Genomic DNA, 24014 nt, shown 5'->3' with positions numbered 1-24014 from the left:
AAGAAAGAGGACTACTGAATTCAGAAGGCAAAGAAATCAAGTACGCAGCTGAAATCCTACAACTATTGGAAGCAGTGTGGGAGCCGAAAGAAGTCGGTATTATACATTGTCGAGCGCATCTGAGAGGAGATGGTGATGTAACCAAGGGAAATCGGATGGCAGATAGTGCAGCTAAGCGTGCTGCTGAATCAGGAAGACAGGAGTATGTGGGGCATATAGCTGCTCTAATACCAACCCCACTGTCTCAATGGACTCCAGTTTATACAACTCAAGAAGAGGAGTGGTTAAAGACTGAACCGGGAAAGTGTTTGGAGAACAAGTGGTATCAGCTAGAAGATGGAAGAATAGTTATACCAGCATCACTAGCAGTAGAAATTGTCCAGAACTATCATAACGGGACACATTCTGGGAGAGACAGTACAGAAGAATCTCTCAGGAAACATTTCTACATACCAAGATTGTCCAACTTGACTCAGGCCATTGTACGTAGATGTGTAACGTGTGCTAAAAATAATGCAAGACAAGGACCAGTAAAGCCACCAGGAGTCCAGTTTATGGGGGGACTCCCCATGTCCGATCTACAAATAGACTTTACAGTGATGCCTAAATCGGGTGGACATCGTTACCTGTTGGTAATTGTGTGCACCTATTCAGGCTGGGTAGAAGCATGTCCTACTCGTACAGAGAAAGCAGGAGAAGTTGTGAGATTCCTGCTACGAGAAATAATACCCCGATATGGACTACCCTGTTCTATAGGATCGGACAATGGTCCAGCTTTCGTTCACCAGTGCCTACAACAACTGACTCATATGCTTGGTATAAAGTGGAGGCTTCATACTGCATATAGACCCCAGAGTTCTGGTAAGGTAGAGAGAATGAATAGAACTATTAAGAACCAGTTGGCTAAAATGTGTCAGGAAACCCAACTTAAGTGGAACGTTCTCTTACCCATAGCTCTATTGCGAATCCGCAGTACCCCTACCAGAAGGATGGGACTCTCTCCTTTTGAAATCATGTATGGGCGACCACCTCCCGTACTTGGTAACTTAAGGGGGGATTTGAGTCAGTTGGGAGAAGGAATTACCCGGCAGCAGGTTGTAGAGTTGGGTAAGACTATGGAGGAGGTACAGAAATGGGTACAAGATAGATTACCTGTGAATATTTATCCCCCTGTTCATAGTTATCATCCAGGAGATCAAGTGTGGATTAAAGAGTGGAATAATGTACCGTTAGGGCCCAAGTGGAGAGGTCCTTATGTTGTTCTTTTGTCTACCCCTACAGCGATTAAAGTGGCCGAAGTGACTCTGTGGATACATCACTCCAGGGTTAAACCAGCAGCAGTCGATTCTTGGCAAGTTACAGCAGATCCAGAGAATCCCTGCAAGATCCGGTTGAAACGCACTACTCAGTCGGAGTAACGAGGAATTATTGTGGATTACAAATTTTATTATTTTTGGGATTTGGTGTGTGAGTGAGAAGGCCATAATAAAGCCTGTCCGCTTACCAACACATAGTTTATAAGCCAGGAAAGTCTCGAAGGGACACCTGTGAAGACGAGCAGAACTCCATTCCCTGCAGCCCTCACATCCTGGAAGCTGAGGCGCCTTCGCACGGACGAAAACTGAGGATGACGGCGAAAGATGTGCTTTTGATTGTGTTTATTTATATGTGTTTTTATATTCAGGAAGGTAGAGGTACCGACACTCCTAGCTGTGAGGTATGCATTAAGACTACGAGAACAGGTAATCATATTTCCCAAACCCTAATTTGGCATTCACAATACGAGTGTAAAGGAGATGTATCGAGATGTAGATACTTAAATATAGACTATAGTGTGTGCCATTTAGGAGTAGGAGAACCTAAGTGCTTCAGTCCAGAGTATCAACCTCGTACAATTTGGTTGACTCTCAGGAATGGAGATCCTCAGGGGACCCTAATTAATAAGACGGTGTTAGAATCCGTATATTCTTCGGGTGTTCTGCTATTTGATGCATGTAAGGCGATATCAAGTGGTAGAAAGCCGTGGAATGTATGTGGGGATCTTAGATGGGAGAGGACGTATGGATCTAACGATAAATATATTTGTCCCAGTAGTAAAAATAAATATGTGAGTCCTAGATGCCCAAATAAAGACTATAACTTTTGCCCATATTGGTCTTGTGTGGGGTGGGCGACTTGGGGACAGACAGTAGATAAAGACATGATAGTGACTAAGTTGCCGACTAGCCCTTATTGTAAGTCTATGGAATGCAACCCAGTCCATATACTTATAAATAACCCCGACAAGTTCTTAGATAAGTATGGAAATTTATTTGGGTTTCAGATATACGGGACGGGTTTAGATCCTGGGACATTATTGTTTATAGGAATAGAGACTGATACGGTATCCTCCCAGACTCATCAAGTATACCATTCCTTTTATGAAGAGATGAGTATAGATAATAAGATCCCCCATAATGCTAAGAACCTGTTCATTGACCTAGCTGAAAGTATTGCCGGTAGTCTTAATGTTACCAACTGCTATGTGTGTGGAGGTACTAACATGGGAGACCAATGGCCTTGGGAAGCAAAGGAGGTAATGTCCGGTTCTGAGGCAGTTGACCAACTAATATCTACACAAGCCGATTATCATCTGAGTGTTAGAGGTAAATCTGAGTGGAGATTAAAGACCTCCATCATAGGTTATGTTTGCATAGCAAGGAAAGGAATAATGTATAATACTTCTGTAGGAGAATTAACTTGTCTAGGGCAAAAAGCTTATGATGATGATACTAAAAATACAACTTGGTGGTCGGCTTCAAATGTCTCAGAACCATCTAACCCGTTTGCTAGATATGCCAGTTTAAAGGATGTGTGGTTTGATCTATCTATCACATCTACCTGGAGAGCCCCAGCAAATTTGTACTGGATCTGTGGTAAGAAAGCCTATTCGGAGCTGCCACAGGACTGGGAAGGGGCATGTGTGTTGGGTATGCTCAAACCATCCTTCTTCTTGTTACCTATTGAAACAGGTGAGACTTTAGGTGTTAAAGTGTATGATGTGAATCATAGGAAGAAAAGGGGGCCCTTAGAGATAGGCACCTGGGAAGATAATGAATGGCCTCCCCAGCGTATTATAGATTATTATGGGCCAGCCACGTGGGCAGAAGATGGTACCTTTGGTTATAGAACCCCTATTTATATGCTCAACCGCATTATAAGATTACAGGCGGTGGTTGAGATTATCACTAATGAAACATCACAAGCGCTCAATCTCCTAGTGAAACATAATACCAGGATGAGGACAGCAGTATACCAGAATAGATTAGCCTTGGATTACCTTTTGGCAGTAGAGGGAGGTGTATGTGGGAAGTTTAACCTAAGCAATTGCTGTCTTCAAATAGATGACGAAGGGCAAGCAATAGCTGAGCTTACTAGCCATATGGTTAAACTAGCGCATGTCCCTACTCAGGTATGGAAAGGGTACAATCCAAGTAGTTGGTTTGGTAGCTGGTATGAGTGGTTTGGAGGGCTTAAGGCAGTGGTAGGTGGAGTCCTACTGATTTTATTGTTGTGTCTACTCCTACCGTGTCTTATACCCTTAGTAGTTAGGTCTGTGCAAAGCCTGATAGAAAATATAGCAGAGAGGAAGGCTGCTGCACAGATAATGGCGATATATAAGTATAAGGCTCTAGATCAGGGAGAACCAATGCAGGAAGATGAATGTTGAAGATTCACATCATAAGATAAGTCTGGTCTGGTTCAAGGTAACTTGCGGTGTAAGCAAAACTAAGGTTATGTGATGCCTCAAGTAATTGTAAAATATCAAGAGGCATCAAAGGGGGGAATGTGGTGGAATCTCGGTAAAAATAAATTTAGTAGGTCGAGATTACCACGTGGCATGTGTACGTGCATATGCTGACGTATCGATCAGTTGGTTGCACGAGGCAAGATACGATCAGTAGTGTACGGAGCATGTGCAAGAATACAGGATATAGTATTCCCCTCCTCCATTGTGCTGGACAAGCCATGCGGTCAAACAGGAAGTTAATTCTCATTTGTGTTGATTGGTTAAGAGAATGTGCGGGTGGAGCTTAATATGGGAGGAGTTATATGCCTATATAAGGAGCCTGCACTATTGTCCGGGGCTCAGAACTTGTGGTATTTTGGTGACGCTAGTCCCTCTGAGTCCCGATCGGTGATCCAATAAAGAATCTCTTCCTTCCTGAAGAAACCTGTGTCCATCTCTCTGTGCTTGGCTTCCGTCAGTTTCTCCGGTATCACTTTTGCATCTCTTTTTTTATATATATACTTGAAGCAACACATTTTTGAACCCCTCACCCGTCAATGAAAACACACCAGTCTGACATTGGCAAAAAAAAATTATTGGAAAGAAAAGTTGCACTCTTAAACTTAATTTTTAGATCCTCAGAGTGAAAATGTTGCACCCCCCCAAAAAAAGATCCAAAATACAACAGGAACATAACAAATAAAATGATGAAAGAGGTGCAGAAAGATCATACAAGTATTTAATGCAAATAAAGGAATACATAGATACAAAAAAAAAGGAAAATAGCCTACAAAGTGAACGAGATACTGCTTATATATAACCTCCATTGCATCATGAAATTGAATAAACCTTTCTGACTTGTTTATATAATTGAACATAGATGTATTGGATAAAAATACACATTTACCTAACACTACCCACTTTAAACTTGGCAGCTCAGACCACTTCAAATATTAAACCCATATTAAATATTAAACCCCAATCACTCAGTATGCTGCTCATATTACACATCAAGCCACTCGTGTCATCCCACATCAAATATGGCCACTCAGTGTGCAGCCCATATCAAACATGGCCGCCCAGCTACTCCTTGAGCACTCCCTCCGGTGACGAGAAAGGTTGCGGAAATCGTCGTCATCATCAGGCGCCTGGTAGAACTTGTTGGGCACATTGCACAGTGTTGCGGTGATTAAAGGTAAAGCATTGTAATATGTGGAATATTCTAAATATTGGTGTTTGAAATACAGTATTTCGTATCTGAAGTAAGACATTATATATTTATATCTATATACATTTGTAGGGCGCACCATGGAACCGCAGAAGGATGCTCCTCCACCAAAGCAGCAACCCATGATCTACATTTGTGGAGGTGAGAACGTTAGGTATCAGATATTCTGGGATTGGCTTGGGTTATCAATACATGCAGGAATTAGCAGATTGTTCCTTTATTTACATGTGTTGGAATAACTAGAAATCACAGAAAATATAACGGGCAACAATTGTTGGATTCTTACTTAGCCCATTGTAGCCAAATGTTTAGTAGTGTCACAAATAAAAACAGTGAAAAAACTTATGAGTACTCTAGTTGTGGGTAACCATGCCCCTGTGCTGGTTATTGTGGAGATGGATGTTACAGGTTTAAATGCATGAAACACAAAGCAGATCCACATAAACTAATTATGTGTTTTATCATCTCTTTTTATTGCACACAAGGCAATATACTCTCAACAGTAAAAGCATAAATTAGCTTATTAAAACATAATTTTATCTGAATAGTGCGTATTATTTAAACCATACAAATGATTCCAAAAGTAGTATGTGGTTCATGGATGGTATGTGGTTTGGCATACTGGACTGAGATTCTAGAAGAAGCTTCAATAAGTATAATTGCCTTTTATGTTGCTGAGAACCTCTTATTGGATGTTAAAATAAAGAGCTCTCGGTACGTAATGCGAGGTTCCATAAATAATGATTGCATTAAAATGATCCAAACTTAATGTTTCACATGTAGCCGTTCATTGTTTTTTCTTAGGTTTTGTGAACACAAATACTGTAATGCACTAAATTGAGAATTGTGGCTGCAGTCATTTGAATGATATGTCAAGACTAGAGATGTCGCGAACATAAAATTTTCCGTTCGCGAACGTCCGCAAATCTTCGCGAACCGCCATAGACTTCAATAGGCAGGCGAATTTTAAAACCCACAGGGACTCTTTCTGGCCACAATAGTGATGGAAAACTTGTTTCAAGGGGACTAACACCTGGACTGTGGCATGCCAGAGGGGATCCATGGCAAAATTCCCATGGAAAATTACCTAGTGGATGCAGAGTCTGGTTTTAATCCATAAAGGGCATAAATCACCTAACATTCCTAAATTGTTTGGAATAACTTGCTTTAAAACATCAGGTATGATGTTGTATCGATCAGGTAGTGTCAGGGTTACGCCCGCTTCACAGTGACAGACCAAACTCCCTGTTTAACGCACTGCAAACATAGAAACATAGAATGTGACGGCAGATAAGAACCATTCGGCCCATCTAGTCTGCCCTAACAACCGCAAACAGTCCATTTGCACAACCGCAAACTCCCCATTTGCACATGGCTGGATACCAAGCTAGCCATGTTCCGTTCCTTGTCCTCACTGATGTCATTGAAGGTCTCTTCCTCCACCCAGCCACGTACAACACCAAGGGTCCCCGAAAGGTGACAACAAGCTCCCTTTATTTTTTTTTTAATGTACACTACTGTTACACCACATATGAGTTGCACTGGTGTGACACTGTGCCCTGGCAGGCCCTGAAACGCACACGTGTGAAGGAAACTGACTGCTATTATATTACATTATTATTATATTATTTTTTTTTTAAATGCAAGCTATTGTGACACCAGATATGAGTGGTGGCACTGGGCAAGTGGGCACAGTATACGCTGTGAGCCTGACAAACACGCTGGCAGGCAACTGCAATAAGATTACACAGAAAAAAAAGAGGAAAAAAAAAAAAGCAGAATGATGTTCTAGCCCTAAAAAGGGCGTTTTGGGGTGCTGTCCTTACAGCAGAGATCAGATGAGTCCTTCAGGACTGTAGTGGACACTGAATACACTAGCCTAGCTATCGATTTCCCTATTAAATCAGCAGCAGCTACACTGTCCCTCCTCTCACTAAGAATGCAGCTTCCAGGGGGCGGGGCCTAGCTGTCATGGAGGAAAGATGCACTTCGTGTGAGCTCCTCAATATCTCACTTTAAGCAGCTATCAACAAGCGAATTTCACCCCAGAAGGGGATGACCCAGCAATGTTGCTCCTACCTGACCGACCCGACATGCATGAATGCCGCCCTCTGAAGTATGTGCGCATGTGGCGAAGCCGCGCATGCGCACAAGGGAGCAATGACGCTTCCAAATGGAAGCGTCTGATTGCTCCCTGCTCGCACCTGCCTATTTCGTCATTTTGACGAAATAGGGGGCGCGGCTGCACGAGGCTCCCGGCGCTGGAACCAGGTAAGTAAACTTGCCTCCCTGGAGAGTCCCTTTAATTTTTTAATTTTTTTTTTTAATTTTTTTTTGTACAAAAACTATATAAAGATTTGAGAATGCAAATAAATAGCATATTAATGAGCTTTACATCTATCACATGCATTACAATTGTATTGGTGCTGTTTCCATGTTAAGTACATCTCATTAAGTGCCTCACCCTTGGCTGCCTCCACACATGAGGAGATGCCACCTTGTGAACTATTTTGTATATAACTTAGTTAGTTTTTTAGCGGTGATCATGTTGAATGTGTATCTGCATGCAAACCATTTTCCTTTTCTATTTCAGAATGCCACACTGAAAATGAGATAAAGGCCAGAGATCCAATCAGATGCAGAGAATGTGGTTACAGAATTATGTACAAGAAAAGAACCAAAAGATGTATCCTTTATTTTTATGAATTTCTTGTTTGCGTATTAGCTGAGCAAGGATTTTTTTCCAACCATAGCTCAAGGTAGTAAAAAGGAGTGATGGGAAGAATAGATGCACCAAACAATGGCAACCATTAATCTGACTATACTGATTCCCTCCTCTCCCCCTTTTTCTGCATTATAATAGAGGCATTTTAAAGAAAAAAAACAAAAAATAAATGACAGATTATGGCATAGTGCTCTGGAATTGTGGTCCCCTGCCATTGGATATAAGAAGCAGATGCTAATTAGGTTTGTATTTGCACACAGACTGTTATTATTCATTGTTACATTTTCTGAACGTGAAGATGGGAATCTTGTATAACCTCTCAAACTATACCATCTTTATTTCTCTAAAGGTAATATTATTGGGTGTATATTTTGCACATTAGATCCCATACCCTAGCAGTCCATCTTATATGTCTTGCAACATTAGATTCCATGTAGCCATATAATTTTTTTACTCTCTGTTCCTGCGTTCTCTCTTCATGGTGCATACGGAGGGTCCCCTTCAAATTGACTTTGCACACATTAAAAATTACTTGCACTCCAAGCAGAGTTGTTAAAAAGGCATAGAAAAAAATATACATAACAAAATAAAGTAAAATATTGTAGGAAGTAAAGTATAGCGCCATTGTTACTAACTTAAGGAGCCACTAGACTTCACAAATGACTGTCGCGGCTGAACAAGTTTTACATCTGAACAACACTTTCTCAACAGTCTCTTAATAGAATTCCTTTAGCTTGGTTCTGACCACCTGTAATTTAAATCCCTTGTAATCTATTGTATTAACAGTATATGAGAGAGCATGGTGTGTAATGGGTGAATAAAATCCTCAGTATATGAGAGAGCATGGTGTGTAATGGGTGAATAAAATCCTCATTAAATGTAGGTCTTATATTTCTTTAGGTAAATGAGTTAAACAATACTTCCATTGCTTACTGTACATTTTATTTGTACACACCTACAAATATTGCTTAGTGTACATTTAATTTTTCACACACCACGAGCTTTTTGATAAAAATACAAAACTGTGGATCATGTGATGTCAGCAGCCAATCAGAAGAGAAGAACTGTTAGAGACGCTGCGACAGTCAGCATCTCCTCATAGAGATACATTAGCTCAATGCATCTCTATGGTGAACATTCATTTTCTTCATGAAAAGTGACAAAACCTGAAATATCAGTCTTACAAACATTGCAGGACTGCAACCGGAAGTGCCTCTAGTGGCTATCTGAGTGAGAGCCTCTAGATGTGTCCCTAGGAAGGAATGTAAACACTGCGTTTTCTTATAAAAGTCAGCGTTTACATTGCTGACACTGCAGGGATAGTTTATTTGCACCAGAACATTACAGTGAATTATAGTGCCTTCTCCTGCTTAGTTTTCCTTTCAAGGCGACACTGTCATGCCAAACTTACCTCTCCCCTATTGTTTCTTCCGCTCTCAGAATCTGTTCTTCTTTTCTGATCTATTTTTTTCTTTAAAACATAAAGTAGGGACTGCTTTGTCTTATGTATTTTTTATATTCTTGACTTTCTTTGACCAAAGGAGTAGCTTAAGTCAGCTTCATGTCATATGATAAGAAGAAGGGTGAGTGCATTCTTTGACACAGGAAATGGAGCTGAATTAAACTCATCCAGTCAAGAATAGGAAAAATACAAAAGACGAAGTAGTCCCTACTTTTGTCTTATGTTTTAAAGAAAACCAGATTAGAAATAAAGAAAAGAAGAACAGATTCTGAGAGAGGAAGAAACGAGGAAACAATAGGAGAAAGATAAGTTTGGCTGACCGTGCCGCTTTAAGTTTTAATTTAGGACTCTCTCTTTCACATGCTTGCTGATCGTGTGATCATTGTATGAATTTGTCTGAAAAGCACAAGATTTGCATGTTGCACATTTTATACCATGTTTTTAATGTAAATTTTCCTTAATTATGCATTCTTCAGTGGTCGTATTTGATGCTCGTTGATGTTCACAGATCGCCTTTTTTTGTTTTGATTTTTTTTTTTCTACTTGCTTTTTTTTCCACTTTGTTCCAACTTGTTTATATTTTCAGAAAAATAAATATGTGATGCTTTAGTTTGAAATTGTAAATTATTACTTGTTTTGGAATAAAGATTTTAAAACCTGATCATTATTGCTAATTTTAAACACACTGCATAGGTCACAAATTACCATGCACACTCCGTTCCCTCTCCCACCCTTTATATCAGTTGTGTGCCATTTACAGTAGTAAACCAAAGAAGTTTATTATTAAATGGACACTATAGTCACCAAAACAACTTTAGCTTGATGTAGTTTTGGTGAATAGATCATGGCCCTGTTTTCTCATTGCTCAATTCTTTGCCATTTAGGAGTTAAATCACTTTGTTTATGCAGTCACATACAGGAGTCTCCTGCAAGATTTAGCAAGCAATTAACAGAGCAGGAGATATGAAATTCTAAATTAAACAGGATTTGCAATAAAGGAAGTTTAAACATTAAATGACTCCTTACAGGAAATGTTTAGAAAGGCTATGCAAGTCACATGCTTGCATAGCCTTTCTAAACATTTCCTGTAAGGAGTCATTTAATGTTTAAACTTCCTTTATTGCAAATCCTGTTTAATTTAGAATTTCATATCTCCTGCTCTGTTAATTGCTTGCTAAATCTTGCAGGAGACTCCTGTATGTGACTAAAGAGCAGTAGATTAAATAACTTAAAGTAAGTTACATCTGATTGAAGATGGAACCATTTTGTTTTCATGAAGGCTGTGTCAGTCACAGCCAGTGGAGGTGTGGCTAGGGCTGCATAAACCAAAACAAAAGTGATATAACTTCTAAGTGGCAGTGAGACTTCCAAGGCATGATGTATACACAAAACTGTTTCATTACGCTGAAGTTGTTTTGGTGACTATAGTGTCCCTTTAAACCAAAATGGCCAAATTCCAAATATGTCTGCCACTAAAATAAAAACACACAAGCGGTAAAGTTAGTTGTGAGGTCTAATTGTAAAAGTCCCTGGTCTATGCTAAAATAATTCCCAGTTTAGCAAATATAAACACAAAATGGTAAACTGAGAGCCTAAATACAAAATTAAGACTAAATTAGGTGTGTTGGAACTATAGCCAAGTTGAAGAATTTATCATAAGCTTTGAAGTTTAAAGGGAAACTCCAGTGCCAGAAAAACGATCCGTTTTTCTGGCACTGGAGGGACCCTCTCCCTCCCACCCACCAATCCCCGGTTACTGAAGGGGTGAAAACCCCTTCAGTCACTTACCTGGGACAGCGGCGATGTCCCTCGCATCTGTCTCCGCCTCCGCGACGCTCCTCCTAGTGATTACGTCGGCCGGTGGGCGAGACTAATCTCGCTCACCGGCCGAGGAGACCTAATGCGCATGCGCGGAAATGCCGCGCATGCGCATTACGTCTCCCCATAGGAAAGCATTGAAAAATCATTTCAATGCTTTCCTATGGGGTTTTAAGCGACGCTGGAGGTCCTCACACAGCGTGTGGACGTCCAGCGACGCTCTAGCACAGGAAACCTGTGCTAGAAACAAGGAAGTGACCTCTAGTGGCTGTCTAATAGACAGCCACTAGAGGTGGAGTTAACCCTGCAATGTAAATATTGCAGTTTATGAAAAACTGCAATAATTACACTTGCAGGGTTAAGGGTAGTGGGAGTTGGCACCCAGACCACTCCAATGAGCAGAAGTGGTCTGGGTGCCTGGAGTGTCCCTTTAATTTCCAATACACATGAGTTTGTTCACTAAACGCTGAATTTTAATAGGTTAAGAACTCTTGTACAGCGCTACGGAATTTGCTGGCGCTTTATAAATATTAAATAACAATCGGAAAAATTGCTTTGCTTTTGTTCATTTTCAAGACTGTCCAATAGATGGCAGTACAGTACGGAAAAGTAATGCAGCTGTATATGGAAATAATCATTCTTGTGAGTGACCAAATTGAAGGGCCCTTTCGTGCCCCAAACAATTTAACCTCATTAGATTGAGCTTAAAATTATATCTATTCATTGCGCTAGCAAATGTATAGATTAGGAGAAAAACTTATCTAAATTATTATATATTTTTTTTTCTCCCAGCATTGACTGACAAGGGAGAGCAGAAAAGACATCCCACAGGAAGTGTGAATTCAATGTAAACTTAAAAATTGTGGCCAAAGTAGCCAAACTAAAAACCAAGGCAACTTGAAGAATGTTTTCAGTTATGCTGTTGTGGCCTAAATTTAAAAATAAAAAAAAATAAAAACTTTCCCTGACTTTTTAAGTCGCAGAACACATTTTACAGATTTTTCCATGACTTTTTCATAGCCCATTCTGCTTGTGTCAGATTTTCAAAGCCAAACCAGCATTTATTAATTTTGTTTTATCAGAAAGGGTGAAGAATAGTGGGAGACTTGCCATTTCACGTATCTTAATATAACATTATGCTTCTCATTTAGGTAATTAAGTGGTACTCTCCAATTAGTCAACAGTAATGACTCTCGATTTTCATCAACGCTTTTCAGGAGTGCCGGTTCTCTTGGTACGACTATGCTTATATGCACAAAGTCAAACAATGTACAATACAATTATTTATATCCTCTGGTTACTGAGGAAAAAAAAATGCCTTCCAATTTCTTTCCAAATTTGATGAAAATGAAGAGGAATTTCTCAGCATCCCAGCATAACACACGACGAATCATTGGGAAACCCATGATGTTCTCTATACAATACAGCAGGGATTCATATCCTGCAGCGCTGTACAATAGGTAAAAACAAAACATTAAATTCTAACAAAACATGATTGACATACTGGAACAGTGGATGAAGAGGGAACTGCCCAAAGGAGCTTACAATCTAATCTACATTCTTACTCTTCACCTTTTTTGAATGCATGTGCCACAAGAAGGAAGTCTCCTATCCTCACTTATTTCATTCCATTATCAACATTTATTTCCTTTCTTTTGTGGCTCCCTGAGTTATACAAACCACTGGGAGAGATATTGGAAAAACCATTTACACAGCAAAGGAGGAGACTACCTGTATATTTAAAACAAGAAAAACTACCACAACAAAAGGACAGTCTTAAATTAGAGGGGCAAAGGTTTAAAAATAATATTAGGAAGTATTACTTTACTGAGCGGCTAGTGTATGCATGGAATAACCTTTCAGCTGAAGTGAAGGAGTTTAACCCCTTAAGGACACATGACGTGTGACATGTCATGATTCCCTTTTATTCCAGGAGTTTGGTCCTTAAGGGGTTAAGCATGCATGGGATAGGCATAAGGCTATCCTAACTATAAGATAAGGCTAAGGACTAATGAAATTATTTAGAAAATTGGGCAGACTAGATGGGCCGAATGGTTCTTATCTGCCGTCACATTCTATGTTTCTATATTGGTTACTGGACTCCCTTCCTCTATTGCCAGTCATTTCAAAAAAATAAATAACAATATGCTTATAGGCATATCCTCAGTAAATGTTGAATCTGGAATCCTAGATTCTATTTATTTTCTATTTTGGTCATTTATTAACCTTATCTTGATTTGATTAGTCTTACAAGCCGTGGATTTTTATTTCATTTTGAACATTATGATAATAAAAGCATGGGGGCTACATGATATAGGGCAGCCCTCTTCGTGCTCTGCCCATTCACAGATGGTATCAAAGTGACGTGTATTGGAAATTATTGAAAATATAAAAACTGACCAGGGCCAACCCTGGACTTTCTGGAAACATCCAGAAATTAACCTAAAATACCCCGCCTTTTTTTAAAGTTTGGACGAAGCTGGCCAATAGCATACAACAGACTCCGGAAACATGGCCACCATAGCGTACATCCCTGTGCTCATTCCAAGCAGTGACGTTATTGCAGTCTCTAGTGTTTAGCGCTCGGTGGGAGTCGCACGCTAAGCCTTGTCTAGGGAGCCTGCGGTGACGTTATTGCAGTCTCTAGTGTTTAGCGCTCGGTGGGAGTCGCACGCTAAGCCCTGTCTAGGGAGCCTGCGGTGTCAGTTGATTTTACAATTGGTTAACTCGGAGGGGGCGGTGCATCGCCATGGTAACCGCAAACAGTCCTCATTTAAAGGTTTCGGTACTTAGAGCATCCTGCGTGAACTAAGTGCTGCAGGTGTTCTATCAGATCATAACTGACCTCCCAGGTAAATGGATACTGTCTGTAATGGGGGTAATCAATGGCTTGTATAAATAATAATAATAATAACAGTACTGGGCTGGTGTGGGGTACAGGCATGGCCTGGCTGAGTGTAATGGGATTTGCAGTCCATGGGGAGCCAGCCACGGGTTAGCCATCACCAGTTTATTTATATTATTTCTCTGGGGAATGGGAGGTAGTCAGGGTGTGTGCTTTTTAATATCACTAGATTTTAGCAGGGCTGAAAAGTCAATGTTCGTTATTTGCCTATTACACCCATGTTTTGACTAAAAAAAATAAATGCACCCATTTATGTCCATATTGTGCTGGGGAGCCCAATGGTCGAACCTACTTGTTTATTTTGACTGGGAAGAGCGCAGGGTCCTCTTCAACCTATCGTTCCTGTAAGTTTTCTTGTAATTGTCCAATTTATAGTTAAATCCCCCCACTCTCATAATATTGTAAAGCGCTACGGAATCTGTTGGCGCTATATAAATGGCGATAATAATAATATGTATTAGTCTGGCACTATAAAAAAAAATATAAAATAAAGTGTGTCACTATAACATGCACGCACAAAATAGCCTTGCACTCAGGACTAAAATCTCAAATTTCCATTGAGCCGTTAGCAGCAGATCCTTTAAATCCTGCAGGTTGCTGTAAACACCCCTCAAGACTTGCCAGTTTAGAGATGCTCTGACCCAGTTGTCTAGCCATCACTATTTTTCGTCCTGCTTCCAACACATAAAATTCAAGAAATTACTGTTCACTTGCTGCCTTAACCCCTTAAGGACACATGACATGTGTGACATGTCACGATTCCCTTTTATTACTGAGGTTTGATCCTTAAGGGGTTAAATATCCCACCCCTTGAGAGGTGCCACTGTAACGATATAATCAATGTTGATCACTTCACTTAGTGGTTTTAATGTTGTGGTTGATCAGTGTATTATCCTGCTGGATGGAAATCAGTTTATCAATGCAGTTTTGTTGGGGTTTTTATACTGTTTAATTGAATGCTCAACCGCACCACATGCATTCTATATGAATGCCTTTATTTTTAACGTTGGTCTTAGTGTTGAGGCTATTGCTCCCTCCTCCTCGATTATTTGTAATATGTAAAGCTTCACCATAAAACTCACCTTTTATTCTAGGGCTCCTTCTCAGGTCAAGTCTTTGTCCAATCCCATGCTTGTCATAGAGAATCATGAAGGACCTGGGACGTATATATGGCAATTGCAGAGCTGTGATAATCAAATGCTTCTGTATGAGAATAATTAAGGGCGTTAAGTCTGCAAATGCGGGTCTCTTACTGAGGTTGCAGATGCAATATGTGGACTGTTACCCTAATGTCTGCCGCTTCTGCAATAGTCCCCAAAATAACTTAAAGGAACACTATAGTGCCAGGAAAGCAAACTCCTTTTCCTGGCACTATGTAGTCCTTAGGTACCCCCCACCCTCATGGCCCCCCTCCTGCTGGGCTGAAGGGGTTAAAACCCCTTCAGCTACTTACTTTAATCCAGCGCCGGGCTCCCTCGGTGCTGGTGACCTCTCATCCCCCTCCGATGTCGGCTCCCGAATGGAGCCGAATGCGCAAGCGCGGCCAGAGCAGCGCGCGCTTTAAAAACGCCCATAGGAAAGCATTACTCAATGCTTTCCTATGGACGTAAGCGTCTTCTCACTGGGATTTTCACAGTGAGAATCGCAGAAGCGGCCTCTAGTGGCTATCAGTGAGACAGCCACTAGAGGCTGGATTAACCCTCAGTGAAACATAGCAGTCTCTCTGAAACTGCTATGTTTTCAGCTGCAGGGTTAAAACTAGGGGGACCTGGCACCCAGACCACTTCATTGAGCTGAAGTTGTCTGGGTGCCTATAGTGGTCCTTTAAGCTAAATTGAGCAATTTGGGTGTACAAATCAGCCCCTGTTGTCTCACTGCTCAATTCTCTGCGATTCAGGAGTTAAATCACTCTGTTTATGCAGTCTTAGTCACACCTTCCTTCATGTGTGGTATACAGTCTTCCTAAACACTTCTTGTGAAGTTATATCTAATGTTTATACCTCCTTTATTGCACAATCTGTTTAATTTAATTCAGTCTGTAGAATCTCCTGCACTGCTAATAGTTTGCTAAACCTTACAGGAGCCTCCTGTATGTAATTAAAGTTCAATTTACAGAGCAGGAGATTTAAAAAAACAAAAAACGTCTAACGTAAGTTAACATCCGATTGAAAGTGAAACCATTTTGTCATGCAGGCTGTGTCAGTGACCGCAAGGGGAGGTGTGGCTATGGCTGGATGGACAGAAACAAAACTGATTCAACTCCTAAATGGCACCATGTCATGATCTATACAGCAAAACTGCCCTATTAAGCTAAAGTTGTTTTGGTGAATATAGTGTCCCTTTATCAGTTCTTCAGCATTTACAGCTGTGTATTTAGGTTCCTGGAACAGAAAAGTGACCTCTTCATTTTAACAGTACCTGAAGCAGAAAAAATAATAATATGGCACCTGCTTTGAATCCACTGTCACTGCTTAGAGCAAAGGAGAACCCGAATCCTTGGCTGAGAGCTTCAGCTAAATGCTTTCAGTGAATATGTGCGTACTGCATTGACTCACTTTGCTTTATAGAGCTATCCGGCCTCTTCTGGCAATGACTGGATGCGGCACAGGTGCCTAAAAGGTCCGAGGTAAGCTTTCACTGTAGAAGAATGAAAAGGATGATTCAGTTGTCACTTGCCCAGAGCAGGCCCCACGCCCACAGCAATTCAGCAAGGACCAGGTACAAAGTCAGATGAAGTCCAAGGCCGATTTATCACCATCTGTAGTGGTTATGGTGATTGTAATGCTTCTTTAATGGCCTTTTATTACACCTAGACTATGTGCACCAGATGAGGCTTTATTAACCAGAGCTGCTGCTATCCACCCCTCTCCCTCTGCCACAGTTCAGGTTTGAGTTTTAATATGTTGATAAAATAAAAGTAATAAAGCAGAGTTAAAACCTCATTGGGAATTCACCAAGCAAGTGCATGTTTTACACCAAAATGTTTGCACTACCGAGATTTTTTTTTTTTTTTAATTTGACTGCCATGTTTTCACTTCAGCTATTTTGGTCTAAAATTTGGAAATTAATTAGAATTCTCACTTTATAAAGTAACTGTTTATATTTATATTGTACACACATCCCTATGAGGGGGCAGTTTTGTCTACAAGGATTGGAAGAATAGGGTAAACGTCATTGTAATCAAACTGGGTCATTCACTAAAGTGAGAATTTAAAGTGAACTTCAACTTTGAGGCCACAGTAGTCGAACTGAAAGCACAACTGGCTTAGATAATTTTTCCAGAACAGCTATTATGAAATTATGAAGTTATTTGAAATTCAATTTTCCTTCACTAGGAATTCTCATTTTAGTAAATCATCCTGAAAGTGTCTAAAATACATTGTAGCTATTTCTTCTTACGGTTCTGGTGTTATTTTACCATTTTGATATATCTTTATATTTATATTTATTTCATAGCAATGAGTGCTTCAGACTCAGTAATGGACTATGGAACCACTAAAAGACATGCAATTCCTATTGATCACCTGGACTACCAATTCATAGAGAAATGTACGGATGTCAAGCACTTGGAAAAGGTCCTGCATGTTCTCAGGTACTGTGTGTTTTTGTGCTTTGCATGCTAAGCTTGAAAAATACTCCAAGTGTAACCGCAAAGCAAAATTGAATGGTCACCATTTAGACATAAAACCTCATTGTCCTTCCCAAATTCTGGAGCCTTTAAACATTTAATTACCATGTAGAAAACATCCAGGGTTCCCATCTCTCCCTACATCAATGTCACCATATCCTTCTCCTCTGGGTCACCATATCCTACCCACTTGCTTCACCCAAAGATAATCTTCTCCCCATATCCCATCCCAGTATAACATTCTACCTACTCTACTGCCACAGTCTTCCCCATCCCAGTATCACCCTCTCACCCAACCCCATCCACTATTTTCATTGTAGCTTTCCCAGGAGGTCTAGTGGTGGCTACTGGATTTTCCTCTACCTTTGCCATGAGTTGTTAACCGCAAATACATGAGCCAGAGTCTAGGATTTATTTTTGCAGCCTCGGGGGCACAATGACTGTGTTGCAGGGCGTATTAGTATGCTGAAACACTTACATCTATCAGAAGCATAGTCTATGGCTCACATAGTCACACTTGGCAAATGTTACAACAACTAGGAGAGTGTTCAAGGAGCAAAGGACGTGTGTTTATAATATTGGGATTGTGATAGACTAGAGGTTTGAACTATGCAGATTAATATTATTTTCATCCAACCAAGCTATAATTAATTTAGTTGTAACTACCCACTTGATGTTCTAACAGATTTTCAGCTTGGAGCTGGCCATGTTGGAATCCATCACAATTTTCGAATCTTCAGTGACAAATACTGAAATGGAACATGTCAACAGCTCGTCCGAACTCATGATTTGCAGAGTAGCTCCCAGCTTTCCATTGTGTAGGAAAGAGGGATTTGCTTTTCGAAGAAAATGCAAAAAAAAAAACAAAAACCAACAACTTAAAAATATATATTTCTTTCAAAATTTATAACAACAACTAGTGGACAGATTTAGAAATGTTCAATGCAAGTTATAGAATTTTGGAATCATCCATTTTGACTTTATTTTCATGATCATCACTTCCTGATAATGAATTCTTCCAATTCCATAACGAAAAACCTATAGTGTTGACAAAACAATGTTTCATTTGTTTGTTTCAAGGTAACTGCCAATAGTAATGGTGTAAACAAGTTTACATGTATCATAGCCTCACTGTGTATGATTTTGCAATGAATACCTTTAATTTAATACACTGTGTTCAGTTCATCACCTAACTTACGCTTGCTGTGCGGAGACAGCCATCTTTAGCCCTTTTTGATTGTATCTGCTAAGACAATGTACAATGCTAATGGTTATATGCACCGTAGAGTGCATTTATGAGATACCTGGCTTGATGTCAGGATTCATGAATGTGCATTAACTCTTGATTACCTGACCTACATTGCTTCCAAGCACTTATTCGTGCCTGCCCCTTTAGAGCAAGGGTAAGAGTCTAGATGCAATTCTTGAATTAAAGCATTTTAAAATTTCTTCTAGGTCTGGCGAAGAGGGACATTACCCAGATTTAACATTATTTTGTGAAAAGCGTATTGAAAACCTGTCTCCTCAAAGTCGAGCTCTGCGGAAAGATAAGCCTCCAGCCACTGCTGCAGATTTCTGCTTGGAAGATTGGCAACAGATTGACATTGATTTAAAGGTATACATATAAATCTATCACTGAAGAAAATCCTATTAATATGGAGAAAAGAAACGCCTTACACACACCGTCACGGAACCGTAAATATTAACAAACTCGCTTATTATTTCGCCCTTTATGTCTTGCTGAAAGGGTAGGCAGCCTTTGGCACTCCAGATGTTGTGAACTATATCTCCTTGATGCTTTGCCATCATTGTGGCTATTAAAGCTTTATGGGCTATGTCGTCCCCAACACCTGGAGTGCCGAAGGTTGCCTACCCCTTCAGAACGACATTTGCATCTTATTATTTGTAATGTCTTTTGGCAGAGTATGCAGAAGTGAGATAGTAGGCAGGGTTTGTGCATTGCTTTTACTAGCCCAGTACTGTGCGGGTTTATGCATGCACTGGTGACCTGCGAACCCGTTACTTTCCAGTCCTGGAAGGGCTGACATGGTGGAGTATTTGGGCTGATCAGGCCACTAGATTATGATGAGTATGTATGATGTCCCTGGAGGAGGTTTGCAAGTTAAAGCTGTTTGTCTGGTAAGCATGAACAGATCTCCATGAATGCTCCATCAGGCCATACTGATAGAGGTCGCAGCTGTGTATGATGTCCCACCTTGCAATGCCAATAGCCTCACTTTGTCACATTTATATATTGCATACTCTGCAATGGGCGGAGGAGGGCACTGACATAAAGATCTGTGAGTTTTGACAGCAAACTATTTCATTTGTTTGTACTTTGCTGTAGGCTAAAATTTGTCAGCCCTCTACTGGTGCAATTTATGTAAACTTTATATTTTGGGTTTTGTTTGTTTTCTGCCATATTACCTGCTTCTGATTTCTCCCACAGAATTGGTTAACAGATATAAAGATGAAGGATCAGGAACAATCTGCTGAACCTCATAATGCCCAGAGTTTGCCACCTGTACGGGATTACTCCAGCTGTCCACAGACCGTTAAGGTATTCTTTCTTACAAAGTAATGCATTACTATTATGGTTTTTACCTGAACTCACAATTATATCAAATTAATATCCAAATCACAAAAGTGGGGCTAAATTGGCTTATTTTTATTTTTTTGGAAACGTTATCAAATTTAGCTTTAGTCATTACTTGGTTATTTTAGCCTATTGTTTGTCATTCATATTTGTGCAGTAAAATTCTGATTTTAGTGAATAAACCCCTATGTGTGTCTATATGTAGTAAAAGTATGGTATCATTGTCATTCTCCGCCGATGGCTATAGTGGGCATACACAATAAGTGGGGAAAAGATGGGTTTAGATAGTGTATGTGTGTGTGTATATACAGTTGCAAGAAAAAGTATGTGAACCCTTTGGAATGATATGGATTTCTGCACAAATTGGTCATAAAATGTGATCTGATCATCATCTAAGTCACAACAATAGACAATCACAGTCTGCTTAAACTAATAACACACAAAGAATGAAATGTTGCCATGTTTTTATTGAACACACCATGTAAACATTCACAGTGCAGGTGGAAAAAGTATGTGAACCCCTAGACTAATGACATCTCCAAGAGCTAATTGGAGTGAGATGTCAGCCAACTGGAGTCCAATCAATGAGATGAGATTGGAGGTGTTGGTTACAGCTGCCCTGCCCTATAAAAAACACACACCAGTTCTGGGTTTGCTTTTCACAAGAAGCATTGCCTGATGTGAATGATGCCTCGCACAAAAAAAGCTCTCAGAAGACCTACGATTAAGAATTGTTGACTTGCATAAAGCTGGAAAGGGTTATAAAAGTGTAGCGGAGGGCAGTATTAAAGTCCACGATCTCCGCTGGTTTCACAGGTAAATCCACAGTCCGCGCTGAAAAGTAATGCAAGTCCCCAAATCCTCCCAATAACCGGACGAAACACAGTTTGGGAGTCAACTAACTGGCTTTATTCACAGACTTCCATATTTATGCAGTTCCCCTTGCAAGGGGTCTCCTTACAGATGTTACAGGGGATTTCTCCCAGCAGGCAGTGTAATTATCCCAACAGGCATTGCTGCACGAGAGGGATACTCCCACTAAAATGGACGATTAAGTGGATTATCCCCTTGTGCAGCAAAACTGACAATTCACATAGAAATCCATATTTCGCATAATATTACTCACTTTCATACGAACAACCGTTCGGTAGATAGCTGGGGTCTGCGGGCACATTTAGTGAGAATACCGCTCAGATCCCAGCTAAACTAACCGAACGCCGCACAAAATACACTTCACCATCGAGTTCGGTTTGAAACTACCGAACATCGATGGGGAACAGAATGTGGTGAATGCGGAACTCCCGAACGCTCTGGAAGTTCAGCGGTGTTCGGATCATTGAGTAGCCGTTTTTAGTACCAGACGCTCGACGACCGAACACCGCTGGAGAGACAAAGGATCCAAGATGGCCGACCGCCTCATGGTCGGTAGTCGAACGACGGCCACCTAGGAGAGCCTTTAATTACCGATTGCAACATTGTTGCAATCGGGTAATGAGCGCCACACGACTATGTGTGTGGTCTACCTGGGGAGCCTGTATTCGGTTGGCGAACGGCCCGGAGGACCGCAATTCGTCAAACGAAGGGTTTGCATGCTGGTAGCTTAGGGCTGCCAGCATGCGAACGGTCCTAGGGAATACACATACAAATATAAGATACAGTCCCCCCCTTTCAGCCTCCGGACAACCTTGATATATTACAGTCCAGAAGTGGCTAGGTTTGCCACAAAAAGTATCTCCAAAAGCCTAGCTGTTCATCAGTCCACGGTAAGACAAATTGTCTATAAATGGAGAAAGTTCAGCACTGCTGCTACTCTCCCTAGGAGTGGCCGTCCTGTAAAGATGACTGCAATAGCACAGCACAGACTGCTCAATAAGGTGAAGAAGAATCCTAGAGTGTCAGCTAAAGACTTACAAAAGTCACTGGCAAATGCTAACATCCCTGTTAGCGAATCTACATTAAGCAAAACACTAAACAAGAATGGATTTCATGGGAGGATACCACAGAGGAAGCCACTGCTGTCCAAACAAAACTTTGCTGCACGTTTACAGTTTGCACAAGAGCACCTGGATGTTCCACTGCAGTACTGGCAAAATATTCTGTGGACAGATGAAACCAAAGTTGCGTTGTTTGGAAGAAACACACAACACTATGTGTGGCGAAAAAGAGGCACACCAACATCAAAACCTCATCCCAACTGTGAAGTATGGTGGTGGGGGCATCATGGTTTGGGGCTGCTTTGATGGATTGCTATCATCAAAGGAAAAATAAATTCCCAAGTTTGTCAAGACATTTTGCAGGAGAACTTAAGGCCATCGGTCTACCAGCTGAAGCTCAACAGAAGATGGGTGTTGCAATAGAACAATGACCCAAAGCATAGAAGTAAATCAACAACAGAATGGCTTAAATAGAAGAAAATACGCATTCGGAAGTGGCCCAGTCAGAGTCCTGACCTCAACCCGATTGAGATGCTGTGGCATGACCTCAAGAAAGCGATTCACACCAGACATCCCAAGAATATTGCTGAACTGAAACAGTTCTGTAAAGAGCAATGGTCAAGAATTACTCCTGACCGTTGTGCACGTCTGATCTGCAACTACAGGAAACGTTTGGTTGAAGTTATTGCTGCCAAAGGAGGTTCAACCAGTTATTAAATCCAAGGGTTCACATACTTTTTCCACCTGCACTGTGAATGTTTACATGGTGTGTTCAATAAAAACATGGCAACATTTCATTCTTTGTGTGTTATTAGTTTAAGCAGACTGTGATTGTCTATTGTTGTGACTTAGATGATGATCAGATCACATTTTATGACCAATTTGTGCAGAAATCCATATCATTCCAAAGGGTTCACATACTTTTTCTTGCAACTGTATGTATAACATCTGAGTGTGCAAGGTTTATTTCTCTTTAAATCATTTACTAGATGTGCTACCCTATTCGTGTCTTAATGAAGAATATTTGCTTTTCTTTTTTTTTTTTATAGCCAAAAGGAAAACAAGAAATAAACAGTAAAGCGCCACGGGATTATAGAGACTGGGACAGGTGAGAAATAACCAATAGATGTATTTGTTTTGGAAATGTTTCCCAAATGTACTTATTTAATATGTTGAGCCATTAGCAAAACTCACTCTGGCTTCTCAACCATTTCTGAGTAAAAATAAAAAATATTTTTCCCAAAATTTATTCCTCAGCTTATTCAAATAATCCATATTCATTCTTTGTTGGGAAAAGTCTAGGTTAAAGGAACACTGTAGTGTTAAGAATACAAACATGTACTCCTAAAGCTATAGATTCTAACTTCCTATGTTAGTTTTCCCCCGCTGCGTCAGGGTTTGAAATGTGAGATTTGCTTAGCTTTCAGTCCTTGCTGCGCTGGTCTTCGTCCTGCTGTTCGGCTTCTTTGGCTGAGATGGTCAGTGTAGATGATCTCGGCCAATCTAATGTTTCTCCATATGGAAACATTAGGAGGGTAGTGATGGCCCATCTCAGACCATCTGATTTCAAATAAACTATTTGGGTAGAAGCGCCTCTAGTGGCTGTTAGGAACAGGGATAAACAGACAGGCATATGGCAGCCAGACCACTTCATTGGGATGAGGAGGTCTGGGTGCCTGTAGAGTCTCTTTAAATTTGATTGCTTTTTTTTGGTATATAAGGCTTCACAAAATCATGTAATGCATCTGTGAATGTCAGTGTGTATATGATTGTAATTTTGGGTGTTTGAAAGCAGGATTATATTTGCGTGCAGTATTTTAGCTTTCCTGAGGTCATTCCCTGGAGTCAAGGGGGCTGGCTGGGGCTGCAAAGAGATGGCTGCAGCAATTGTAGCTGGCTGGGGTTGATGGGAGTGGGCTAGGGCTGTCGTATCTCTCTGTCTGTGTGCG

General features: G+C 40.6%; 2 protein-coding genes across 3 annotated transcripts in view; both read left to right on the top strand.

Moving 5' to 3' along the window:
- POLR2K (RNA polymerase II, I and III subunit K) overlaps window positions 1-9845 on the top strand; it is a 153090-nt gene extending 143245 nt beyond the window's left edge. The window contains exons 1-4 of one of the 2 annotated variants that reach the window (XM_063451207.1): window positions 4865-4964; window positions 5070-5138; window positions 7591-7683; window positions 9661-9845. In XM_063451207.1, coding sequence (XP_063307277.1) covers window positions 5078-5138; window positions 7591-7683; window positions 9661-9683 — 177 coding nt within the window. In that variant the 5' untranslated portion in view covers window positions 4865-4964; window positions 5070-5077 and the 3' untranslated portion in view covers window positions 9684-9845. Of the gene's footprint in view, window positions 1-4864; window positions 4965-5067; window positions 5139-7590; window positions 7684-9660 lie in introns of those variants that run through there. The other variant, XM_063451208.1, reaches the window with a different exon arrangement.
- A 3864-nt stretch (window positions 9846-13709) lies between these two features.
- The window catches only part of SPAG1 (sperm associated antigen 1), a 99849-nt gene continuing 89544 nt past the window's right edge, over window positions 13710-24014 (top strand). The window contains exons 1-5 of the mRNA XM_063451204.1: window positions 13710-13854; window positions 17364-17499; window positions 18991-19150; window positions 19985-20095; window positions 23115-23173. Of these exons, the coding sequence (XP_063307274.1) occupies window positions 17366-17499; window positions 18991-19150; window positions 19985-20095; window positions 23115-23173 (464 nt within the window). The 5' untranslated portion in view covers window positions 13710-13854; window positions 17364-17365. The remainder of the gene's footprint in view (window positions 13855-17363; window positions 17500-18990; window positions 19151-19984; window positions 20096-23114; window positions 23174-24014) is intronic.

This window comes from Pelobates fuscus, chromosome 4 (genome assembly GCF_036172605.1).
Source record: "Pelobates fuscus isolate aPelFus1 chromosome 4, aPelFus1.pri, whole genome shotgun sequence".
Classification (NCBI taxonomy): domain Eukaryota; kingdom Metazoa; phylum Chordata; class Amphibia; order Anura; family Pelobatidae; genus Pelobates; species Pelobates fuscus.
Note: the sequence above shows the minus strand (reverse complement) of the source record. Positions and strands in the feature narration are given on the sequence as shown.